The sequence below is a fragment of the Otolemur garnettii genome, unplaced genomic scaffold, assembly GCF_000181295.1.
Source record: "Otolemur garnettii isolate 467f Iridium unplaced genomic scaffold, OtoGar3 scaffold00004, whole genome shotgun sequence".
Taxonomy (NCBI): domain Eukaryota; kingdom Metazoa; phylum Chordata; class Mammalia; order Primates; family Galagidae; genus Otolemur; species Otolemur garnettii.
Genome location: NW_003852399.1, coordinates 6,619,050 through 6,643,453, shown reverse-complemented (window position 1 = coordinate 6,643,453; position 24,404 = coordinate 6,619,050). Strand labels below are relative to the sequence as shown.

General features: G+C 38.0%; 1 protein-coding gene across 1 annotated transcript in view; it reads left to right on the top strand.

Moving 5' to 3' along the window:
* Positions 1-2,806: 2,806 nt before the first annotated feature.
* FAM91A1 (family with sequence similarity 91 member A1) overlaps positions 2,807-24,404 on the top strand; it is a 45,840-nt gene continuing 24,242 nt past the window's right edge. Inside the window, exons 1-15 of the mRNA XM_003782358.2 lie at positions 2,807-3,142; positions 8,766-8,850; positions 10,138-10,289; positions 12,075-12,132; positions 12,848-12,915; positions 13,443-13,556; positions 14,765-14,855; positions 15,246-15,308; positions 18,358-18,464; positions 19,012-19,050; positions 19,491-19,603; positions 20,034-20,149; positions 21,277-21,389; positions 21,663-21,749; positions 23,544-23,676. Of these exons, the coding sequence (XP_003782406.1) occupies positions 3,071-3,142; positions 8,766-8,850; positions 10,138-10,289; positions 12,075-12,132; positions 12,848-12,915; positions 13,443-13,556; positions 14,765-14,855; positions 15,246-15,308; positions 18,358-18,464; positions 19,012-19,050; positions 19,491-19,603; positions 20,034-20,149; positions 21,277-21,389; positions 21,663-21,749; positions 23,544-23,676 (1,411 nt within the window). The 5' untranslated portion in view covers positions 2,807-3,070. The remainder of the gene's footprint in view (positions 3,143-8,765; positions 8,851-10,137; positions 10,290-12,074; positions 12,133-12,847; positions 12,916-13,442; positions 13,557-14,764; positions 14,856-15,245; positions 15,309-18,357; positions 18,465-19,011; positions 19,051-19,490; positions 19,604-20,033; positions 20,150-21,276; positions 21,390-21,662; positions 21,750-23,543; positions 23,677-24,404) is intronic.

The window sequence follows — 24,404 nt, the reverse complement described above, 5'->3', positions numbered from 1 at the left end:
GGCCGTTATTATTTCTACCACAGAATATATTATTCTGGGGTCTATGTGTTGGTCACCCTACTTTCAGGCTGCTTCTGCTCATTATCTCTATTGGAATTTTGGGAATGAAGGGCAGATTGCCTAAACCAGTTGCGTAATTCTCCTTTATCTTATTATTTTATTTTTTTGAGACAGAGCCTCAAGCTTTCCCCCTGGATAGAGTGCTGTGGCATCACAGCTCACAGCAACCTCCAATTCCTGGGCTCAAGTGAGTCTCCTGCCTCAGCCTCCCAAGTAGCTGGGACCACAGGTGCCCACCACAACGCCTGGCTATTTTTTGGTTGCAGCCATCATTGTTTGGTGGGCCCCGGCTGGATTCGAACCTGCCACCTTAGGTGTATGTGGCTGGTGCCTTAGCCACTTGAGCCACAGGCGCTGAGCCAATTCTCCTTTATCTTAACTGCAGATTCTAATCTCACTGGAACTTGAAAAGCAACGGTCTAGTGAGCAGAAATTAGCAGGAGCCTGAGTCAGGGACCTAAAAGGATGGCCATTACTGTTTACCAAAAAGTCAATGTACTGTAATGAGAGCTACTCACGGGGAGTGGGGGCACGGAGCTACTGTTCTCAGCCTTGTGGTGCTTGGGGAAGCAGTTCTGTTCTTGAACTTTCCAGCAGAAGAGGGCATTGAACCCTGTGGCTTAATTTAAGGTCTCTGCACTGTTTGGCTTCCAAACTCTCAAAGACTGGTCACCCTAAGGGGTCGGAGGAATGAGGCAGATCAGTACCTTAATGAACATTGTCCATTTCATAAGCCAGACTCTATCACCAGGTCCTACTCTGAAGGCTTTGTTTTTTGGATTCTTCCCATGCACATGGCTTTGACTTATTACCCTTTTTTCCTTCACATGTCTGTTTTGTTCAGCTACTTGCTGAGTTAGAATGTTTTCTGTTCCTCAGAGTCACATTGTCAAAGCTTTGTGCCTTATTCACTTAGGAGGCATAGGACCCCCTCACTATCTCCTGTATACTTTTGCAGTTTTTGATGTGTACATGCTATTCTCAATATTGATTGATAAATGCAAAAGCGAGTTTATCAGGCATTCACCTGTTTAACTGCTATAATTCAGTAAAATAACAGTTTATGAGGATTTCTAAAGTAAGCTGACTTTAATTTTTATTGTTAACTGATATTGTCTTAAGGTAAGTTAGACTTTGGAGACTTCAGAGGAATATGAATCCTTCCACACTTAGAATCGTTAAATATTATTTTAGAGGAGATTTATGTTGTTGACTTTGAGTAAACATTTTCACAACTGGACCAGGAGACACAATACGGAGAGCCTGAGCTGGGGAATCAAAAGGATGATTCTAAAATGAAGATGGCTGTGGGTTCCATTTTGGCGCTGTTTCTCCTACATGATCTTAAGTAGCCCTTCCAAGCTTCAGTTTCCTTCTCTATTAAATCAGGGCAGTCACAGTACACTGTTACACTTTCACAGGGTTGTGAGGAGTAAAAATAGATCGTAAGTCAAGGGCTTAATACATGGGGCAGGTAATCAATATATAGGTTCAGTTAGCCCTAGCTATGCTGCTGAGGGCCTGTAACCATAGGATTCAAAACACTTACTTGGGTAACATGAGACCAAGACACCTGAGTAAGGGCAGTGTGTACCCGCCACATTTGTTTCATTTATTGGCTATAATGGTGTTTGTGCTATGCCTCAGATTGCCAGCTGTCGGGGTGTGGACTAGGCATCTTATAACAAGTTCTAAGTATGTATCTCTCAGAGTATAATAAAACATTATTTAAAACCATTGTTTGAAAGTGAAAAATAGTTACAAAAGTACTGAACTTTTCCCTGGTAGCCAGTAATAATAGTTATGGGTTTGCTACGGCAATGTAACAAATTCTAGAAGAAATTGTTCCTAAAAATCTTCTCACTAGAGCTAAAATTAAGATAGGCCGGCTGTCTTAAATGACTCTGGAGGCATTCGTGGGGAGCAGAAGAAAGCAGAAACCCAGAGGCAACATGCTAGGATTACCTGGCTACCATCTTTCTCTGCTTCCTAGATTGCGTCTGGGGCGCTCTGACCTGTAAGCACCTGCTGTTTAAAAATTTCAGCTCTCTCAGTCCCTACATTTACCGAATTTGGATCTTTGAGGCAGAGCTCAACGACTCCCTTCCACATGATGCAGCTTCGAAGGTGTGCTCAGAAAGGATGAAGGCTTCCCAGATCTTTGCTCCACCACTGCCTGCACGTCTCACTCAATTGGAGGAAAGCTCTGACTTACAGATTCTTCGTTTTCCTATAAGCCTGGCCTCAAGGGGATGGTCCAACCTTTTTTTCTTCTCTACTGCAAGTTAGAAGAAGAGTTGTCTTGGATCATACATTAAATACACAAACACGAACAAAAGCTGATGAGCAAATAACCCCAAAAGGTCCATGCATAATTTTCGCTATATCGGACACCGCGGATAAGCAAAACAGCGGCAGGATGGACATTCTTTGAATCCAGCCAGGGCCCCCTGCCATGCCCCTCTTCTCAGACAACCACACTAGCGCCTATACCCTCCTGCTTTGGGGCCACCATGGTTAGTATTTTGGGGAAACTAGGACGTCCAACAACAGCAGTGCAGCCCAAGCGACTATCTTAATTCATCCAGAGACTGAAAAAGGGAGAGAAGCTGCAGGCCCAGGCTCAGGACAAGCGTCCTTGGCAATATCTCGCCGCCCCGCCTCCCACAGGTGGAGGGCGGGGCAAAGGGCCAGTCGGCGCCCCGCCCCTCCGGCCGCGCTCCGAGGGCGGAAGTGACGCATCCCGGAGCCATTTCCGGCGGGTCGAAACTAGGAAGAAACTTGGAGCTGCGGGGACGCTCCAGACACGGTTTCCGTTTGCTACTCCTGTGCCCGGTGGCCCGGGCCGCGCTGAGCCGTCGGGAGCCCTTGCCATGGGGCAGCCCGGGCCTTCCGCAGTGTGAGGCGCGGGGCCTCCTGCGGACTCCTGTGACAGGCCGAGGTTGGGCGGGCGGGAGGTGTCGTTTCAGCCACGGTCGCGGCCGCCGCCGCCTGCCCTGGCCGTGGCATCATGAACATAGATGTGGAGTTCCACATCCGGCACAATTACCCTTGGAGCAAGTTGCCGACCAACGTGAGACAGGTACGGCCAGAACCTGGGACTGGGCCCCCGATAGGTTCGGCCCCGCCCCATTGTCACCTGCTGGCCTCGCCTGCGGGTCCGGGGCCGGCTGCTCTCGGCTGACTCCTGCCTGGGTTTCGGGAAAACTGACCTGCAGCCCAGAGGTGAATGGGGGCGGCTCTGGGGCCACAGGGTCCAGGGTGGAGCTGTAGCTCAATGGGATGGAATGGTGTCCACAGGACTCGACTGGCGCCTTTCCTGAAGTCTGTTCAGCCGGGTGCCTGCTGTAGAGATTTAAAACGCAGTTCTTGACCCCAGAACTTCAGGAGGGTGTGGAAGGAACAAGCAACAAATGAATACGATACAGGGTGATAGCAGCTCATACGTGCCTTCATTATAGTGTCTGTGGGAACAGGAAGAAATTGTCAAGGGAGAGTTGGGAGGATGTGTAGTGAAGGCATTTAAATTGGACCTTGGAGGACGACTAAGAGTTAGATAAGAAGGAATAAAGATTTTTCCAGGGAAAGGAAAGTCACTTTTAAAAGATTGGAGATGGTAGTAGATGAGGCTGGAAGAGTAGTCAGGGTCAGATTTTGAAGGAGTCTGCATGCTTTGTTTTGTTGGATGTTATCTGTAGACAAGATGGGTTTATTATCAAAGAGGCTTCAACAAGAGAGTGTGACAACGAGGTTTTTGAGAGTTACTGCTTAAGTTTTAGAGTGTCAGTTTTACTCGTTTAAAAGATATTTGGTGAGCACCTGATAGGTATGCTTTGTAGATGTAGGTAATTTGCGGTGGTCGACAAGACCCAGCCTTCGTGGAGCTTAAATAAACTATGGAGCATAAATATGCATTGTGGAAAGATAGACAGTAAATAAGTGAAAAAAATACACAAATTAGCAGGTGGTATTAACTCTTCTGAAGATAAGATACTGTTTTTCTGGTTATACATTCAGCTATGGTTCCTTCCATTACGCTTGGTTGAGAGCTGAATTGTTTTCTGTTGGTGCTGAGCAGTGGTATTTTTGGAAAGTTTGGGATAGTGGTGGTGATGGTATAAGCATTGTTGTAGTTTAACTCCAGAATTTAAGGTTCTGGTCATGCATATGTAACAACAAAAATGCTTTTGTTTTAAAATACTGAAAACCAAAGAAATGAAAAGACTTCTTTTTTTTTAGAGACAGAGTCTCACTTTATTGCCCTCGGTTGAGTGCTGTGGCATCACAGCTCACAGCAACCTCCAACTCCTGGGCCTAGGTGATTCTCTTGCCTAAGAATCTACAGGCGCCCACCCCGACACCCAGCTATTTTTTTGTTGCAGTTTGGCTGGGGCTGGGCTCGAACCCTCCATCCTCAGTGACCCATTTTTCACCCATTGTGGTACTTACCTAACTGTGGGGCATTTTCTGCTTCTATACGCCTACCACTGAGCCACAGGCGCCACCCCTGGAAATACAAATTAAGAAATGTAGAATATCCTGGGTGTCAGTGGCTCCCCATGTGACTTTGAAGTGGGAGAACAAAGCAACCTGAAGGATTAAGTTTCTCTTATTAAGCCTGAATACGGACTTTGAAGGACACTTTTGTACTTTAGGGTTTTCTGGTAAGTCTGAAGACAACCCGAAGAACCAACAATCCTCCTTTTCTGTGTTTCTATTTTTACTCTTCCTTTCATCAAACTAAATGTAGCATAATGGAAGGAAAATGAGTAATTAGATTATACCCAACATGAATAATTGACTTTAATTAGTATTGGCAAAAAGGTTTCTAAAACTTAGTCAGGATTATTTAAAAATAACCATAGGACATTGTTAAAATTAGGTCCAAATGTGAAATTTAGCCGAAGTTTTTTGTTGTCTTTTTAAAGATCATTCAAAGCAATGGTTGTTTTAGCTCAAGATAAGCTAGGCCATTAATACATCTTGCCAAATTTATTTGTGTAGGTTTACTTTGATAGACTTTCTCCAGCCTTAGCCACTGTTTCCTTCAGTCAAGGTTTATGTCAGCTTTCCATTTGGTCTCATCGTTTTAGAGGGTGAGGTTTCTAAAATGCAAACCCAATCTTATCTCTGCTGGTCTCGTATGTTGCTTGTAGCTTCTTTTTCAATCAGTCTCATAGTCGCTCCTCCTGGGAAGTTTCCTTGACCTCCTAAACCTCAGTGGTTGGAGGTTTGCTGGATGTGGTAGCACTGGATTTTTCACCCCTTATGGTACTTATCCAACTGTGGTGCATTTTCTGCGTCTGTTACTTGTTTCACTTTTGTACCCTGAGTACCTTTCACATAGTTGACTTTTAGTAAATATTTGTGGAGAGCATGAATGATGGCATCAGTCAGAGATTTTTCCTAGGCAGCTAAAGCCCATTCAGAAGTGGGACATTTCCCTCATACGGAGAGAACTTGATTTGTCTTTTGACTTATAAAGTACTTTGATAGAGTTTCCAATAAGTTTTGATGGGTTTAATTGGGAAACATCTTACATTTCCCAGTTATGTAAGTTGGGGCAGGTGATTCAGATTTTTTTTTTTTAAGAAAGTATTTTAAGCCAATTTCATTTTATATGGACAGTTGAAACATTTTTTTGGTAGATATGGGTCATGCTAGACTTTTAAAAATACATTAAAAAGTTGTAGATGGGGCCATTATTTCTTTATTTTCTACAGCTTACCACTATCTTGTATTCATTTTCATAGTCCTTTTATTTTAAGGGAAATCTTATGATGAGGTTCTGTATAATCCAAGGAGGGTCAATTAGAAAAAATTTTTTTGGTGAGGGGAGGAGGATGCACTTTAAGATGTACATGTGGGGTTTGGGGTTTGTAGGAACAAAGCGTTTAGGAAGTCTTTGTGCTTTCAGCAGGATCTTCTGCACAGTGGGGGCTTTGCAGCTGGCACCTTTTCCTTGCCACCTTCACGTGTTACAGTCCCTTTCATATGCAGCTCAGCGTCATTTGTCAGACCTGGTTAATATTTTTTCAGTCTCAGAATAAGAAAATCTTTTAAAAATTACCTCCTGTAGTGGCAACAGTGTTTTAAAATGTGAATGGTAGGAAATTTGAGGTAGAAGTGGGAAGGGAGCCCAAGCGATTTTATTTCACATATTTGGCTAGAGAAGAACAAAGCCAACTTTTAATGTGGGTTTAGATATTTGTGTGCGTACACATGTGTTGATTGATCAAGACCAGTCATTACTTGACGCCTGCATAGCTTACCTGCTTGTTAGGTAGCATATTCTCTGATAAAGCCTACAAATAATGGATCCTTGTATTTTATGTGACCCTTCCTTTTATTATGGAGTTAACCAGGAATGGAGTTTGAAAGGGAGGAAATGATTGTAAGTTAGGGTAAATTAAGACTTATTTGGAAACAGAAAAGTGAAACCTCAGTTTGGAAATTGCTAAGATTTCAGCAAAATTTTGTGCTTGTGTGTATGTGCATATGCGTGTATTTTGTGTTCCCTGAGAAAGGACTTATTTGGCAGTGGAGGTAGAGAAAAATCTCTGAAAGTTTTATAGAAAACATTATTTTGACTCCCCTAAATATGTTCAGTCCTGACCCTGGATTTGAGGCTACAAAGTGTAGTTTCTGTACAGTGAACTCTGTTCCAAACCACTTTAATGCTCAAACAGATGGAAATAATATAAGCACATACATTTTGGCAGTAATTTGAGTTTGTGGTAGACTAATCTAGATGCAGGAAGAAGGATACAGTTGACCCTTGAACAGCATGGGAGTTAGGGGCACCTGTGCCTACACAGTTGAAAATCTGTGTGTAACTTTTGACTTCCCCCAAACTTATCTAATAGCCTTCTATTGACTGGAAGCCAACACAGATGGTTGATTCAACACATACTTTGCATGTTATATACTGTATTCTTACAATAAGCTAGAGAAAGGAAAATGTTATCAAGAAAATCAAGGAAGAGGGAATATTTTACTATTCATGAAGCGAAAGTGGATCATCGTAAAGCTCTTATTCTTGCTGTCTACACGTTGAGCAGACTGAGGAGCAGGGGAAGAAGAGGAGCAGTTGGTCTTGCTGTCTCAGGGATGGCAGAGGTGAAAGAAAATCTGCCTCGGCTCGACGCCTGTGGCTCAAGTGGCTAAGGCACCAGCCACATACACCTAAGGTGGAGGGTTCAAATCCAGCCCGGGCCTGCCAAATAACAATGATGGCTGCAACCAAAAAATAGCCGGGCATTATGGCGGGCGCCTGTTGTCCCAGCTACTTGGGAGGCTGAGGCAGACTTGCTTGAGCCCGGGAGTTGGAGGTTGCTGTGAGCTGTCCAGGGGGACAGCTTGAGGCTCTGTCCACCCCCCACCCCCCCAAAGAAAATCTGCCTCTAAGCAGATCTGTGCAGTTCACACCAGTGTTTTTCAAGGGTCAACTGTACTTAGTTTTCTTGCATCGTGTCCCATTTTTCTTAAATTCTTACCCACCAGTGGGTCCAGTTCTGAGCCAGTTTACTTAGATATAAGTTCATCCTCTTGTGAAGATTGCCTTAAGTGAAATATATGCGTATGGACATTTGCTTTGGCTTTCAAAAACTAATGAGTAAGAAACATGGTGAACGGAATCCACTGATCTTTCTGTAATTACTTTCCTAAGATGTCTAATTTCACTTCACAATGTATTGGAAAGAGCATACCTAGTGGTCTAATCAAGAAGGGGGATAGCCAGTGTACTCAATACTAATATGAAGCCAGCAGATGAACTAATATCCGCCCACATAAGGGAAAAACTCAGTGCAATTGAAGTTGGGGGCAAGGGGAGGGAGGGGGAGAGAAGAGGAAGGGGGATTGGTATGCTCCCACTGAATGGGCACACTGTGAGGGTATATGGCGTACCTCCTGAGTGGGACACTACAGCAGAAATCTTAATGCAAACATTGTAACCTAATTGTTTGTGCTCTCATATTAATCTGAAGAAAGGGGGAGGATAGCAGGCATGTATTATATTTAAGTTTGTGGTTCACATTGAATATAATAATGTAGACTATCATCAGGCAGATTTACTTTTTGCTTTCATGAGCACTCCAACTTTGAACTTAAAACATTAAGTTCAGATAGAAAGGTTTTTTGCTTATTAAAAAATGTATCAGAATTCTAAAATTGTCCAAATGTTTTCCAATGTAGCTATTAAGGAGATGACTTTTAAATACACACTCTTAATGTACATACTCCAGAAATCTAAATCTTTAATAGAGAGACACAGCCTTCAGCTACAGATAATTATCAGAGATCTGTTTGTCCTTAGTTGTTGTTTTTAAATTTAAATAAATGTGGGTGCAGCAATCATCTCTCTATTTAACATACAAATTGGGGACAGTCAGGAAGGAAATCTTCTAAGTAGAACTTAATTTTTTTTAAGTCAAGTTATGCTCTCATACTGCTTTTTTATTTGATGTTAAATACTTTGGATAATTTTAGTAAGCCCTTTTAGAAAGGCAGGCTGAAAAGAAACACATTGAGTTTTGCTCTAATATTATAGCAGGAAAGTTAGTATGGCTATAATTTAAGAAAGTATTCTTTATTTAGTTTTAGAAGCCGAGATAAAATTAGAGGTCATGATTTTAAAATCTTATGGTAAAAGTACTATTGTTCAGTTTGGAAGCTATTTAAAATCTGTTTGAAATTTCTTTTAGAGTCTTGGAAATTCACAGAGAGAATATGAAAAGCAGGTTGTCTTATACAGTATCCGCAATCAGTTACGATATAGAAATAACTTAGGTAAGTAGAGACATTTTTACATTGGGATGGAAATGACTATTACTGACACTTCATCATTTTGGTAAATCTGTCGTCTTTTCAATACATATTTCTAGCACTGAAATTATTCCAATACAAACTTTTAAGAAACTATACTAACCCATTCCACCTAACAACAATTTGTATTGGCATGTAGTTTTTCTTTCTGATTCTGATAAAAATTCTTTTTTCGAGTTTTCTTTATAGATTTATTTTACCTATAAAATACTAATCTTAATTCAAATGTTCTCTTTTTGTCTGAGGTGAGAAAATATACCATATGTGACTTTGGGTTTTGTTTTGTCCCCGTAAATTTTGCAAATATAACTTTAATGAAAAACTCGTTCCATGATAATTGGAACAAATGTTAAACATAGTTGGTTTCGTGATTTTTTTTTCCCTTTAATATTTGCTTTTTATTCATCAGATCATTTTGGTTAATCTATTCTGTTTGCCTGGCAGTCTTTCTCTCCTGTCTAGTACTTTTTAAGTATTATAGGTCAGAGATACTTTTTCTGTATAAACATTTTCTGTGAAAGTCAAAGGGCTTTTTACATTTAAAAAGCAAAATAAAACAAAAAACTTAGCAAATATTTAAAAATAGACTTGACTTCGCTGAAAACTAGCATTCAGTTTGGCTGTTTGTAAACAAATATTGTAAGGAATTTCATGCATTCTAGCCTATATTTTATACCTTTTTTTGTAGGGGGAGGAGGTCATGCTTGTTTTATCATTTGATAAGAGTTATTTTCCTGGCGTGGTGCCTGTAGCTCAGCAGCAAGGGCACCAGCCACATACATTGGAGCTGGAGGGTTTGAATCCAGCCCGGGCCTGCCAAACAACAATGACAACTACAACCAAAAAATAGCCGAGGGTTGTGGTCGGCGCCTGTAGTCCCAGCTACTTGGGAGGCTGAGGCAAGAGGATCATGTAAGCCCAAGAGTTGGAGGGTGTTGTGAGCTGTGATGCCACGGCACTCTATCGAGGGTGACAAAGTGAGACTCTGTCTCACCAAAGGAAAAAGAAAAAATTATTTTCCACTTACCTGTCCTGTTAATACATTTTACTTTTACTTGTATACTCTGAAGTCTATTTCTTGTTGTATAATTATTTCTTTGTTCCAACTTAGAATATTTTGTTTGTTATTTTCTAACTTACATACTTCTCTTTTGAATTACTGTTGGTTTGTAAAGTATTTCTTAACTAATAGTTATTATGTAGCTATAAGAAACTTGAAAAAAAACTGCTCAATTTCCCTCTTTCCTACAGTTAAACATGTCAAGAAAGATGAACGCAAATACTATGAGGAACTACTAAAGTACAGTCGAGACCACCTCATGCTGTACCCTTACCATTTATCAGATATTATGGTGAAGGGCCTAAGGATAACACCATTTTCATATTACACTGGGATTATGGAGGTGAGTTTACAGCATGGTTGAGCCATGGGGAAGGGGATGAGACTACATGTGGGGACTCTTGGATGATGACCAGCTCTTTGGTGCTCAGCTACAGTGGGCATGTTTCTGAACTTACAGAGTAAAAAGTATCGTAGGTCACCTATTATCTATTTGAGCCACACTTGTGCAAGTAGTTGTCATTGTTGATGTTTTCACATTGGAAAGGTATCTGTTTCTGTATTCTTGAAGGTGATATTGAGCCTTTATGCTATTGTAGTATTGATCAGTCATTTATGTTAGCAGACTGTATAAAAATTTATTGCTTTTAATACATGATTGAAGTTAAAAAATTAGGTGACATAATTAAACATTAAGCTCTGAGAAACTTAACTATCCCCTAACTGTATAAGAAATAAAATATGGTATAGACCCAACATTACATGATACATTTGTCAGAAAAGGGAAATTTATTAGTAGTCTTGGATATTAGTCTCTTTATGTAATTATTAACTTTTATTAATAGTTGTTAGCCTTTTTTCAAAGGCAGGTTTTAAGCTTGTGTTGAATAACTTTAATTCTAGTTATATGCTGGGTTTTTTTTTTGTTTGTTTGTTTGTTTGTTTTTTGTTTTTTTGGCCGGGGCTGGGTTTGAACTCTCTACCTCCAGCATATGGGGCTGGCGCTATACTCCTTAGAGCCACAGGCACCACTGGTTATATTCTGTTTTTAAGCGAGTTTTATAAGAAGATTGGTTATATTTATCTAGTATTCATTTGCTTCTTAATTATGGTTGAATGCTCTTATTTTGGGCTCTCTAGCCACTTGAAGAGCAGAGAGAAGCCTAAAACCAACAGAGTTGAGAACCTACAGTGACAGTTGCCTTTATGGTGCAGTGTCCTTTACTGGGAGCTCCATTTGCATATTTCCTAAAGCCCCTTCTCCCTGGGCACTTACTTGTACAGCCCATGTTTCCCATGTCCTTCTTTTGGAGGAAATGCTAGAAAAAGCTTGAGGCCTAATAGCCTGGGTATCATAGAAAAGAATCAGGGCAGCATAGTGAAGGTGGCATCTAATTAGTAAATAAAACAGTTACTGCTATTTATTTTTCTCATGTGATGCACAAGGTTTGCACCTTTAGAGGACAGAATAGATAGGACTTTTGTCCCATTTATCAACTTTCTTTTCAGTTACATACATGTGCTTGCTGCCCTTTGATTTCTGTTCAATCCAGGATATAGCTCCTGGATTGAGAATGGGTCTTACCCCTGCAGTAAACAGTTGGTTTATTATTGGAGAAAAAGATTGGGGTGGAAAAGCTGACAACTGAGTTTAACTCTGTTACTAATTTGGATCCATAGGTGCATAGTCTACTAAGGTATTAAAGTCTTTATTGGTAATGCATGTTTTGGATGCATGTTGGTGGAGCTATGACACATTACTCAGCCTTCTCTCAAGATAGAAGTCTGTGATCAGTGTGTTAGGCAGTGTAGTCAGACTAGAACCCTAGCTCTAATAGAGGCATTCCTTACAAAGCCTCCACAGGGCAGAGGTTGCAGGGCCACTCTCTGGGTTTCACAGAGAGTTCTGTAAGACACCCAGACCTGAACGTCTGCCCTTGAATTACTAGGTTGGGGCCACGTGATGAGTGCCACAATGTGGCGTGCATGCTTTGGGTTGTCAGACTATGATCTCACTATTTCCTATAATAACTATTGTTCTCTTTGGCTATAATAATATATATTTATACACATGTTTTTATCTAAGGATGTTTTGTATTTTAAATTTCAAATTTTTTCTTTTTAAAAGGACATAATGAACAGTGAGAAAAGTTATGATTCATTGCCCAATTTTACTGCTGCTGACTGTAAGTATTTAAGTATGTAAAAGGAGATACTGTTTAGATTGTATCGTGGTGCATTAATACTACTGTCTGTCAATATGTATGTTTTAATATGTGTTTTTAGCCTGAAATACCTGAAAAATGGGACTAGCAAGCAATGTTATTAATAGGAATTTTTATTAGATGACACAAGTCAAGTGCAAGGCTTAGCTGAATATCTAAAAGAGGAATATTTTAGAGTGGTAGAATCAGCATCAGGTAAATAGGACTAATCTATATATTTCTGGAGAATGAAACTCTTTCTGACACCTGGGCTGTGGGTATACCAAATGAGGGAAGAAACTTGCATACAGTATTTTCGAAGTGCGATAGATGGTTTTTACTAACAGAATTTGCTGACGTTTTATTATTCTTATTTTTAAGTAAGTGTATATTTTGAAATCTGACAGTTTGGTTGTGTAAGAAGCTTTTGCTGAGGAGTACATTTTGATTTCCTGAAATTGAGAGGACTTCTACTTTTTAAAAATATTCTGATTTATTATAAGTGTCAGCTTGAATTCATCTCTCCCAAAGTTTAGTTTCTTTTATATTTGTTTGAAGAATTAACTTTAATTTGATATCGATGACCCAATCATCAAAAGTTGAACACAAGCTGACGATTTTTCCTAAAATCACTTGTGAGTGTACTGACCTTTCAAGATGTGTGAAAAGTTTTTAAGGGAAAGACTCTTTCTTTCAGGTCTAAGGCTTCTTGGCATAGGAAGAAATCAGTATATTGATCTTATGAATCAGTGTAGATCATCAAAAGTAAGTTAGTCATTTCTCTTTTTTTTCATTGTTTGGCTTTATCACACAATTTGATTAGTTTTTATAAGTGACAGAAATAATAAATTGTATTTCTTTGTTCTAATGTACTTAGCACAGAAACAATACAAAAAAAACTCTGTACTCTATAGTATGCCTTACGTGATTACTGAATTAGAAAATAAGGCATAAAGTTTAAGGTTTTTTAAAAACCTTTTGTTCTTTTGATCTTTTTACTTACCTATTTTACTATGGGGTTCACTTAATGGATGACTATGGATACATTTTCAAGTGCATTGTTTACCTCTTGGATTTCCTTTGAATTTCTGGATTTAGATCTAGATTTAATGATCAGTGTTGAAACAATTTAATAATGACTTTCTTCATTCAGTATAGCTGGCATAGTTAAGATTTTAAAACATGAGTGTTTAAAAAGTTATTTACTTAGCCTGTTAGAAATAATCTTACTATATGATGAAAGTCATAATTTTTGGTTGACTATGAATTCTCAAATGTTTGTACCATTGCAGAAATTTTTCAGAAGGAAAACGGCCCGTGATCTTCTACCAGTAAAGCCAGTGGAAATTGCTATTGAAGCATGGTGGGTGGTGCAGTCTGGATACATCACAGAAGATGACATCAAGGTAGAGATCTTTAAAAGTTAAAGACAAAAATTTTTTCACTTATTTAACAGTTTTTAATTATAGTTCTATAATTATTTTTTAAAGTAGTGCTATTTTGTTTTCCTATTAAACTTGAATTCAAAATTTAAAATGATCTTAGTAGGCTAGAATATAGGTGAGTTTCCAAGATGTTCTTTAATGGTGAGGGAGACTAGATTGGTTCAAGTACAATTGTTTGGGAGTGTTAATTAGATAGAAATTTCATGTTAAGTAGGATGATGCCACAGCTGCCAATAGCAGTAACAGTGGCTAACACCTTTGAACACCTGCCATGTGCTAGATGTGCCAGGCATGACTGCAAGTGCTTTTTATATTGTCTTACTTAATTTTCGTAACAAACTCAGAGATTCGTGTTATTTGTACCCCTGTTTTTCAGGTGAGGAAAGTGAGCACAGAACAATTAAGTAATAGCTCAAGTCATATTTGTAGTGAAGGTTTAGGATTTTCACCCAGGCAGTTTGCCATGGAACCGGTACTCTTAATCACTGTGCTGCACTGCTACACTGAAGTGATAAGGTGCTTTGATGGGGGTGATAGTGCCAAGACCAAGGGAAAAAATTATATTCCCAATGGTCAGATCACATTTTGGAAGGGAGATTGATTTAGGGGAAAGGGGTGGAGAGATGGAGGGGCCTAGAGAACAGGCCATATTTATGTGTGGTTGAAGGATTGTGAGTATGTATACTTTTTTTAGGTTGCATTTAATTTTTCTCCAGAGGGTGTATTAAATCCAGTGAGTGGAAGGCTTAGAAATTTTGCTTCAATATAAGTACTTTGTAATAGAGGTCTCAAATTGTATCCTAATAATCTACTACCCCTTCCTACACTGATCATATTCGTGTGGAATTTGAGTAAATTTCTGATTTGAGAGATTCAGAATCAGCAAATGAATCTAATTCCAATTCATAGACAAAGAGTAAATATTGGTATTTATTAGTGAACAGTTATTGCTAATCAGCAAATATTGGTACTTATAGTAACTTTGTTCTCTAAGTTCTAGATATATGCATATTTTTTTATTTGGATTCTAGAGTGCTAAATGAAAAAAAATATGTAGTTCATTCAGCTGATGCCATGTAATAATTGGTTTCAACATGAATAAATTTCAGGAGACTTATGAATTAGTTAATTTGGACAGAACTTAATTGAAAATATTTTGCTTTTCTTAGATATGCACTTTGCCTGAGAAATGCGCTATTGATAAGATCATCGATTCAGGCCCTCAACTCTCTGGATCACTAGATTACAATGTAGTACATAGTAAGTGGTTAGTAGCAATGTCTATTGTCAACATAAGAACTTGTTTTAAGCCATCATTTACTTACCAAGTAGGTACAAATAGTACTTTTCCCTAAGGCATGTTATTGTTTGAAATATGATTTCAGTATGTTATTTTCCACTGTGGCTATAATTAGTCACATACACTAGAAATTTATACAAATCAATGGTAAGAAAAATTTTGTAGTTCTGAGCATATGTAGGAAATCAAGGTTTAAAAATTTTAATTATTTTTCTCTTCTATTTTACTTTTTCCTCTTCCCTTAGCATTTAGTTGTAAGAATCTTTACAGAAAGATAGGAATCAATTTCTTTTAAAAAAATTGCTATTATGTAGTGTTCCATTGAAAACAAAGTTCTTTTGCTTCTATAGGTTTATATAACAAAGGCTTTATTTATCTGGATGTACCAATATCTGATGACAGTTGTATAGCAGGTAAGTTTGTGGCAACATTTTTTAATGTTTTCTGAATGGCTCTAGGTGCTGCCTGCTGCATATCATCTATTGTAGGATCTTAGATGGTGTGATTTTTCAAAGAAAAACATTTCTTCTTCATTACCTTCAAAACATTGTAAAGGTTTTTCTTAAATTCCTTATATTTATTTTTGTTATTTTGGTGCACACACTACCTAAAATTAATAGAAATGTCTCACCATCCCAAATCAGTATTTTTATAAATTCGTGTGACCTTTTAGTCCTTGTTCAGGGAATGATAGTTTTTACATATTCATTTGACTGCAGAGTACTCAGAAATGTGCCAGTCTAGACATTCAGTGATTGCAACAACTGTTACGATACGTGTTGCGCTGCTGGACATATAGTACAACTCAAAACATCAAAATCATATATTTCTGGATTCCGAATGTCATCTCTCCATTGAAGTTACCAAGGATTGACTTCTTTTACATTTGAAATAGGTTCTACCCTTTTGTTTTCCAAATTGGATTCTGGGGTGCTTGACATTTGTTGTGAGAAGTATTATTAAAGCTGCCTCTAGTTCACAGGGCAGCCTAGTCTGTAGCTCTTCAAGTTGTCCTGTGTCAAGCATGTGAGCAGCTTTTCTGAGAAACAAGGTTTTCTCTCTCAGGCTGTGAGTGCCAGGGTTGGTGGTGGCTTTATTACCTGGAGGTGATAACAGTGATCAAGTCTTCTGAACCTGATGACTCTTTGAATTTATGGTACCCTATATTTACATATACTCCCACAAGAATCCACTATTTGCACAAATTATTTCAGGCACAACTGTGAAAAATATCGAGAAGGAAGCATATGTTGCTTACCAAGTCAAGTCAGGTGACGTAACAGTAACATGTGTCCTCAAGTTTTTGTTTGCAAAGTGAATAATGCGTCATTTGCACCAAAGGAATGTCTTGAACATCTTGTCTGAATGCCTGTAGGTGTTGTTTAAGCCAAAGGTTAATATTATAGAATTTTATGTTCTCTATTTTCACTTAACATTCCTGTGAGGTTGGACACTAAAGGTCATGAATGCAGCCTAGAAAAAGCCCTACGTTCCTCATTGCTGACCGTTGCTGTAGTCACCTTTGAGGTACTCCCTTTGGCCATCTGGTGACTGTAGTGATGTTAAGCAGTGAGATAGGCAACACTTTTTGAGTTCCAGAACTTAATCCTCCAGCCTCGTATGTCTTGATTTTTCATGTTACTATAGTCTTTGTCTGTCTTTACTTCATTTTCCCTTCTTCCTCTACCCACGTACCCAAGTTAAGCCAATGTTAAGTGGCTTGTGCATTTCCTTCTACATCTTAGGGTTGTATCAGTTTATTAAATCATTTCCTACTGCTGGCTATTTAGATTATTTTCATATTTTTTGCACTACAGCAGTGATATGGTCAGGGTCCTTACCACGAAGGTGCTTTTCTTACCAGTTTGTAGAAGCCCTTGTTATATTCAGGTTATGTGTTACAAGTATGTTTTCTAGCATATCTTTTAGCTGTTGTTATTGTTTGTATATCTTTTTCACATACTTAGATAGTTAATATTTATTTAATCAAATATAAGGTGTCAAAAAATTCCAGGGAATGCTATTATTATTAACAAATGAATAGTAGTGGGGCTCGTTGCAGAATCACTGCCTCATATTGGTGTTGAATCTTGACAGTTTATCACACTCTCCTGTCCTGACTTTATTTGGGTTAGCATTTGTTTGTGATTTTTTAATAATGCATTTTGAACCATGTAAATACACAAATTGTGTTTTAAGCTTTGAAGGGAAGTAAAATGAAAAGTAAATGGGATATTAATTCATTTCATGTAGATGTTGCTATAACAAAATACTAGTTTTAAAATTAGAAAGGCGGCTCGGTGCCTGTGGCTCAAGCAGCTAAGGCACTAGCCACATACACCTGAGCTGGCGGGTTCACGTCCAGCCCGGGCCTGCCAAACAACAATGACGGCCGCAACCAGAAAATAGCCACATGTTGTAGTTATTGAACCCCATTAGCTGGGTTCAAACCCAGCCCCAGCCAAAAACTGCAAAAAAAAAAAAAAAGTTTAGGTTTTAGGTGCAGTTAGATGGTTTAGGCCAGGGGACACAGAGATCCTCAAATGCTGCTGTGGTTTAGGCATTCCTGGGATATTTTCAAGGGAAGTGTACACATGGGAGAATGGCAAAGGAAGGCATAGCACCTCCTCATTATCGGCTGTGCAGTGCCCTCTGATGAGTCAGATTAGAGCAGCAGTTCTCAACCTGTGGTTTGTGACCCCTTTTTAACAATGAACATACATTGAGGCATTAGGAAAGTTGAGAACCACTGGATTAGTGCATTTGGACCAAGGAGATAGAAATGAGTATGAATGAACATTCAGGTGGAGAGTGATGGTTGGGCTTCCTTCTGTGCTGAAGAAGATTTTGACTCTCTTGCCACTGGGCGCACTTAAAGGAGGATCCAGAACAGAAAGCCCCAAAGAGCGGATTATACTAATGACTGCCAGTGAACGTGGCAAATCATACAGAAGAATTTCCTGTCTTCTCTGATGGAGATGCACAGAGAGCCAGTACTTTCCACCCACCTGGTTTTCATCCTGCATAGCAACTCTTGTGGTCCTTTGCTTTTCTGCCTTGGCCCAGTCACCTCTGCTACCAGTGAAGCATGAAAAACCCACACATCAAATGCTCTGAAGCCTCTTGCACGCTGAAGCAGCCTTTGTTTCATTATTCTTCTGCCAAATCCATATCACCCGGCATTTCCTCTCTCTCAGTAACTGAGAGTCTGTGGTGAATTAATTTACTCTTTGTGGTTTCTTAGTCTACTTTCAGTCTTTCTGTATAGACATTGTCATATATGGCCTTAACTTTGGGAGTTTTAGATAACTTGCTGTGGAGTGGATAAAGTAAATCAAAAGCTGTGTTCAGTTCCTCAGTTAGAGGTTTCTTTGTTTAATTAGATACTTAAATTATACTTTCTTATTTTATATGTACATGTAAAATCATATCACTGAGAAGAGTCTGTTTTGTTTATTTTAGTTCCTCCTCTTGAAGGTTTTGTAATGAATCGAGTGCAAGGTGATTATTTTGAAACTCTACTCTATAAGATATTTGTTTCCATAGATGAGCACACTAACGTTGCAGAGGTAAGTGTGGAAACATGAAAGAATATAATCTCAAGATTGAAAATGAATTTGTGAAAAGTGGATAAAATGTTTTAATGATGATGTTAAAATGTTTTCAGAATCTGTATATAGGGAGATCATAGACCTTAATACGCTTAAGTGTCACTTATAGGGAGATCATAGACCTTAATACACTTAAATATCACTTAAATTCTTGCATGTGTATATTACATTTTTTTCAGTTAATAATTTATAATTTGGTTAAATAACTTTGCATGACTATAGTAAAGTATTTTAGACTATCTTGATCTATCTAGGAATTTTCTTCTTTTAAATGAGACAAAATTAATGAATAAGAAATTTTAAGTTCTTATGGTCACTATCTGGATCTGTACTACTCTAAAGATCTTAGAGGTAGGGAAAGAAAAAAGTTCTGAATTCAAAGACTATTCAGGCTTTCAGTTATTCATAAATAAAAATGTGTGGATTGTTATCACTTTGTTAAAATTGTGTAATGTGTTCATAATTCTGAGAATGTAAAATTAAATTTTTAAATTTTATTTTACAGCTTGCAAATGTCCTTGAGATAGACTTATCCCTGGTTAAGGTATGTTATTTCATACTCATTTTACTTGCTTTGCGAATACTGACCAGATTTTACTAGTAGATTTTGATCTTAATAAGCTACTAAGAGATAGGCATGGAGGTTCTTGTCAGCTGTCTGAGGGAGTACACAATAAAGGGGTGCTTGCAAAGACAGGAAAGAGCAACCTTGGGTCAGGATTCTACCACATGAACTGAAGGAAGAATCCTAAGGGGTATCTTGAAATGTGGGAGGAATGGAGGGCAAGGCCAGAGAGTGGGGAGCATTCCCTCCCATGCATTTGTGAAGGCCTTGAGGGAGGAATACCTCTACTGAAAATTGGTTTTTCTAGTTATGGGTTAAAAATGTTTGAGAATCATCATTAGTTTATTACGTATTTTTTGTACTAACATTTTGATGTCTAGTTTATTTTAAATGCTAATTTCCTGTGTATTTCTTTTCAGAATGCTGTTTCAATGTATTGCCGATTGGGCTTTGCCCATAAGAAGGGACAAGTAATAAATTTGGAGCAGCTTCATTCATCATGGAAGAATGTTCCATCCGTAAACAGATTAAAGTAACTCATTTATTCAGTATGAAAGAAAGATTAGAGTTTCCTTTTGAAGAAACATTTAATTTTACACACAAAAATTTCACTTAATCTGTCATTTGAGGCGAATCCTATATATTAATGATGTTTAATTTTTTGTGTGGGATGGATCTTTTTTAGAATCTGATGAAAAGACCTTTTCCCCCAAAAAGAGCATAAATAGTTTTACAAATAATTTTGAAGGATTCTTGAATTCCTTGAAGCCTGTCCATGGGTCTTAGTTAAGAACCCATGCTGTATGTGAGCAGAGCATCTTAGAGCCACATCTCAATTACTGGCTTGAATTTAAGACTGGATGTAGATGGATTATTTATAATTTAAGTAGTGACTTCATTGGATATTTTTATGTAAGATTATTCATATGATTTTTAAAAGTGAATGTATTCTTTATTAACAGGAGTACTTTAGATCCACAGAAGATGCTGTTATCATGGGATGGCGGTGAAAGTAGGAGTCCTGTACAAGAAGCTTCGTCGGCTACTGACACTGATACAAATAGTCAGGAAGATCCAGGTTAGCAGTAACTCAGTTGAATTTAGAGTCTGTCGGTAGGGATAGCACATGTCCAGACACTTTTACAGTAATTTTATTGTTTTATTTCATATTTTATTAATACACAGTCTCTGTCTATTGTGCTAAGTCTTAGGGTAGAAAATTGACAAGAACTTGGTATCTTCCTTCTAAGAATTAAGTCTAGAGAAAGAAGAGGGAGTCCAACAAAAACTATAATAATGTGAGAACCAATTATAATGCTTATAGGGTGCAAAGAGAAAGGTTTATTGGCTAGAGTGGTTTGGGCAGTATTCACAGACAAGCTGTTATTTGGGCTGAGATGAAGAGTCTGCTAGCTGGTCAGTGAAGGCAGGCCATTTCAGCTGAAGAGCACAGCGTGGACCAAGCTCCAAGGGAGGCAAAGCACAGTGGATGAGGGGACTGCCTGTGGTTTAAAGTTGGGAACAGGAACACAATTGTAAGAGGGTCTTTACCTAACAAATGCAATCAGTGTAACCTGGTTTCTTGTACCCTCAGTGAATCCACAATAATAAAAAAATAAATAAATAAAGTTGGGAGCAGGAAGGAGCACAACATGGGCTGTTCCCTGTTGCCTGAACCACGTGATGTGTCTGAAGAGATTATGCTAATTAGTCTTGTTAGTCTGACAGTTATTGAAACCTTTATTAGAGTTGTCAAATTTTTTATAAAAGTAAGTGCTTTGTGGGTGGCACCTGTGGCTCAGTGAGTAGGGTGCTGGCCCCATATACCAAGGGTGGCGGGTTCAAACCCAGCCCTGGCCAAACTGCAGTAAAAAAATAGCTGGCATTGTGGCAGGCGCCTGTAGTCCCAGCTACTTGGGAGGCTGAGGCAAGAGAATCACCTAAGCTCAGGAGTTGGAGGTTGCTGTGAGCTGTGACGTCACAGTACTCTACTGAGGGCTATAAGTGAAACTCTGTCTCTTAAAAAAAAAAAAAAAAAAAGTAAGTGCTTTGTAACATTTTTAAAAAATTTCCTCTGCTTAAAGATAGATATGGCTGGAACCTGTTATGTACTTTCTGGTTATCAAACAAAACTGAAATGAAATATTTTTTCATTCATATGGTAAGCAAAGAATAATTTTTATTTACTTGATTGTTTCTTTTCAGCTGACACTGCCAGTATAAGCAGTCTGAGTCTGTCTACAGGATACACAAAACGTATCGCATTTCTATTTGACTCAACTCTTACTGCCTTCTTAATGATGGGAAATCTTTCACCAGTAAGTCAAGTTCTTGTTTAAATATGAAGGTGCTAATAAATAAATAAATACTTGAACGCTTTTATATCTCTTAAAGTACTACATTAGTTCCTAAAAACACAACTGACTGTTTTAGTTCCTTAGAGGAGTGTAGTAACTTTTATAATTGGAAAAATTAGCCCCCTCCCTCATTCGCCTTTAGGTTTAAATACACTGGAAAGCATAATATAAATATAATATGCTTTGCATTAAAAGGGGGCACTTGAATTTTAATATGTTTTTTCTTTTTTTCAGAACTTGAAAAGTCATGCAGTCACAATGTTTGAAGTAGGCAAACTCTCAGATGAGTCCCTGGACAGCTTTCTTGTAGAACTAGAAAAGGTAAATAGGGATTGCATGTTAGGGGATGTCAGGGCAGTTGGAACCTTTTTTGCATGAGAAAGCATCAGTTATGCGGTCTGTTGATTGTGATGGGTTTTTGGTATATTCTTGCTCATACCTCATTCCCAGCTTAATATTGTGCAGTCATTCAGACTGAGACATATTGAGTGGGGTGAGTGCATTTTGTGATTTTTAAAGTGATATGTCTACCTCATCTAACTTTTAACATAATTTGATATAATGAAGAAATGGGGTATAGAAATTTTAGTCTGTAGTTTTTTTAATTGAAATTTTTCTAAAATAGCCTTTCATTTTTTCTGGTATCTCTCTGAGATCACCTCTTAAGCAGTTTTATTTGAAATTTTTGTTCCAGTTATCTTAAACCTGGAACAGTGTCCCTGGGTATCATATTTATGTCCACTCTCACTGTCCCTTTTAGCTTCTTGAAGACTTCAGCCATATTTGCTCTTAACCACCTTTTCCCCCGTGAGTACAGCCCTAGTTTTCCTTAGCTCTGAATCATGATTGCCCTTTATTGGTGTTTTTCATTCTTTGGATATTTTATTCTGTCCTCTGCTTTTCTTTATATGCAAGTAGTTTGTGTGCCTAATCTGTTCCTTTACTAATGATTTGGTGCCTTTTGTGCTTTAGTGATGAACTCTATATTAAATGTGCTATTTAGAGAACTTGTTATGATTCTGTAATTCGTCTATCTTTTTTAAAAAAAGATATATATTGCTGCTCCTTCTCCATAGGATTTTTACTTTTATTAGCATAGAAATACATATGAGATAATCTTTTCCTATTAATTGACCTATTTTGTCTTTATTCTTTCATTATTTGTATTTTATTAACCCCATTTATTACTGTGTATCATTTTTTTGCCAATAAATCTTTTACTGTGTTCCTGCACATTTTAAGTTCTGATCTCCCAATATTTATCTTTCTTGCCTTAGCTAGTCTTTTAGCAAATGTTGCAGGTTGCAGCATTACATCTGCTCCTCTCATTCATAAATCTATGTTCTTTTTTTACTGCATAGTCATTTCTGGAAATGCCACTTAGTCCAAGGTTCAGTTTAAAAAATTGTTTCTTAGCTACTTTTAAAATAGTATAATCTTGATTTGTTTAATTCGTTGATTTTGTTAATTTAATTCAAATCAAATTTAGGTAGACCTGTCACTCCATTTTCTGTGCTGTTTCTGTAATATATATGTCTTTACATATCAAATACATATCAGGTCAGTGAAGGCAGGAGTTTTGTCTGTTTTGTCCATTACTCTATTTCCTACAGAGGTCATAGTACACAGGAGCCACTCAGCAAGTCCTTGCTGAGTGAGTTTAAGCTGCATGTTCAGCAGTGGTGAATAGCTGTATTGAATCACATACTTCATTGTCCCTTACAACTTGTGATACAAAATTGTACACAAGGTGATGAGAATTTTAGGTATAATTAATGACTGTGGATAGGAGTACTTTTCTAAATAAAAGAATATATGAATTTTAGAGAATTTTAAGCATTCTACTTGAATTATATATGGGGCATGTAACTTATGGTATAGTTTAGTATTGTTCTTTTACTAAAATTGTTAGTTTTACTTAGAGTAATTTTTGTCATCTTCATAAATGTTGTAAAATTAGAAATTCAACTAAGATTGAGGTTATTTCAGTATTACCTGGTCAGATTTTTTATGTAATTGCTTTTGAATAGTGTGATCATACCTCTATTGTATAATTGTTTGCATGAATGCCATGAAAGTGGTGTTTGTTGCAAAATCTCTTTTCTCTTGGTTTAGGTTCAGAGCACTGGTGAAGGAGAAGCACAGAGATACTTTGATCACGCGCTTACCCTGAGAAACACGATACTGTTTCTGCGTCATAATAAAGACCTAGTGGCGCAGACGTCACAGCCAGACCAGCCCAATTATGGTATGGTAAATGTGTTTAATTTTGAAGACATGAGCGTATGAAACTCTTTCCTAAGAAGTCAAACAGGTCATGCTCATCAATATAATCATTACTTCATTTTGCATAGATTGCATCTTGAATTTATAACTCAAGTCTTGTTTTGTGAATTTCTTTGCTCGTCAGCTGTTCTTATTTTACTTTTTCTCTTCTTAGGTGACTTTAACAGTCATAGTGTTTAAATCTATTTAGCACCCAGGAAAGGTGGTGGAGTGTTAATTTATTTAAGTGTCTGGATGGAGTTTAGAACAGTCATCAGCTCTGAAGGGTGAACAAATGCCAACACTTAGTTAATATAGGAAGCATAAAACTTCGAGAATGAAAGGTTCCGTTGTATGAAACAATAAACAGAACTTCCTGTTCAAATCTACTGTAATATTTACAGTAATTTATTTTTAAAAAAGGGAACAGATACTCTTTTTAAAGAGTAAAAGAAAGAGTGGCAGTCTTAATGTGTTGAAGAATTATAATGTGGCTGTTGCCCTAGTAGGCACTTTGTGATATTTGGGGGTTTCCACTCTTTAGTTGAATTGATGATAGAATATCTACCCAGAGATTCTGATTCAGTAGATCTTTTTTTGTTGTTGTTTGTTTGTTTGTTTGTTTTTTGAGACAGAGCCTCAAGCTGTCCCCCTGGGTAGAGTGCTGTGGCATCACAGCTCACAGCAACCTCCAACTCCTGGACTCAAGTG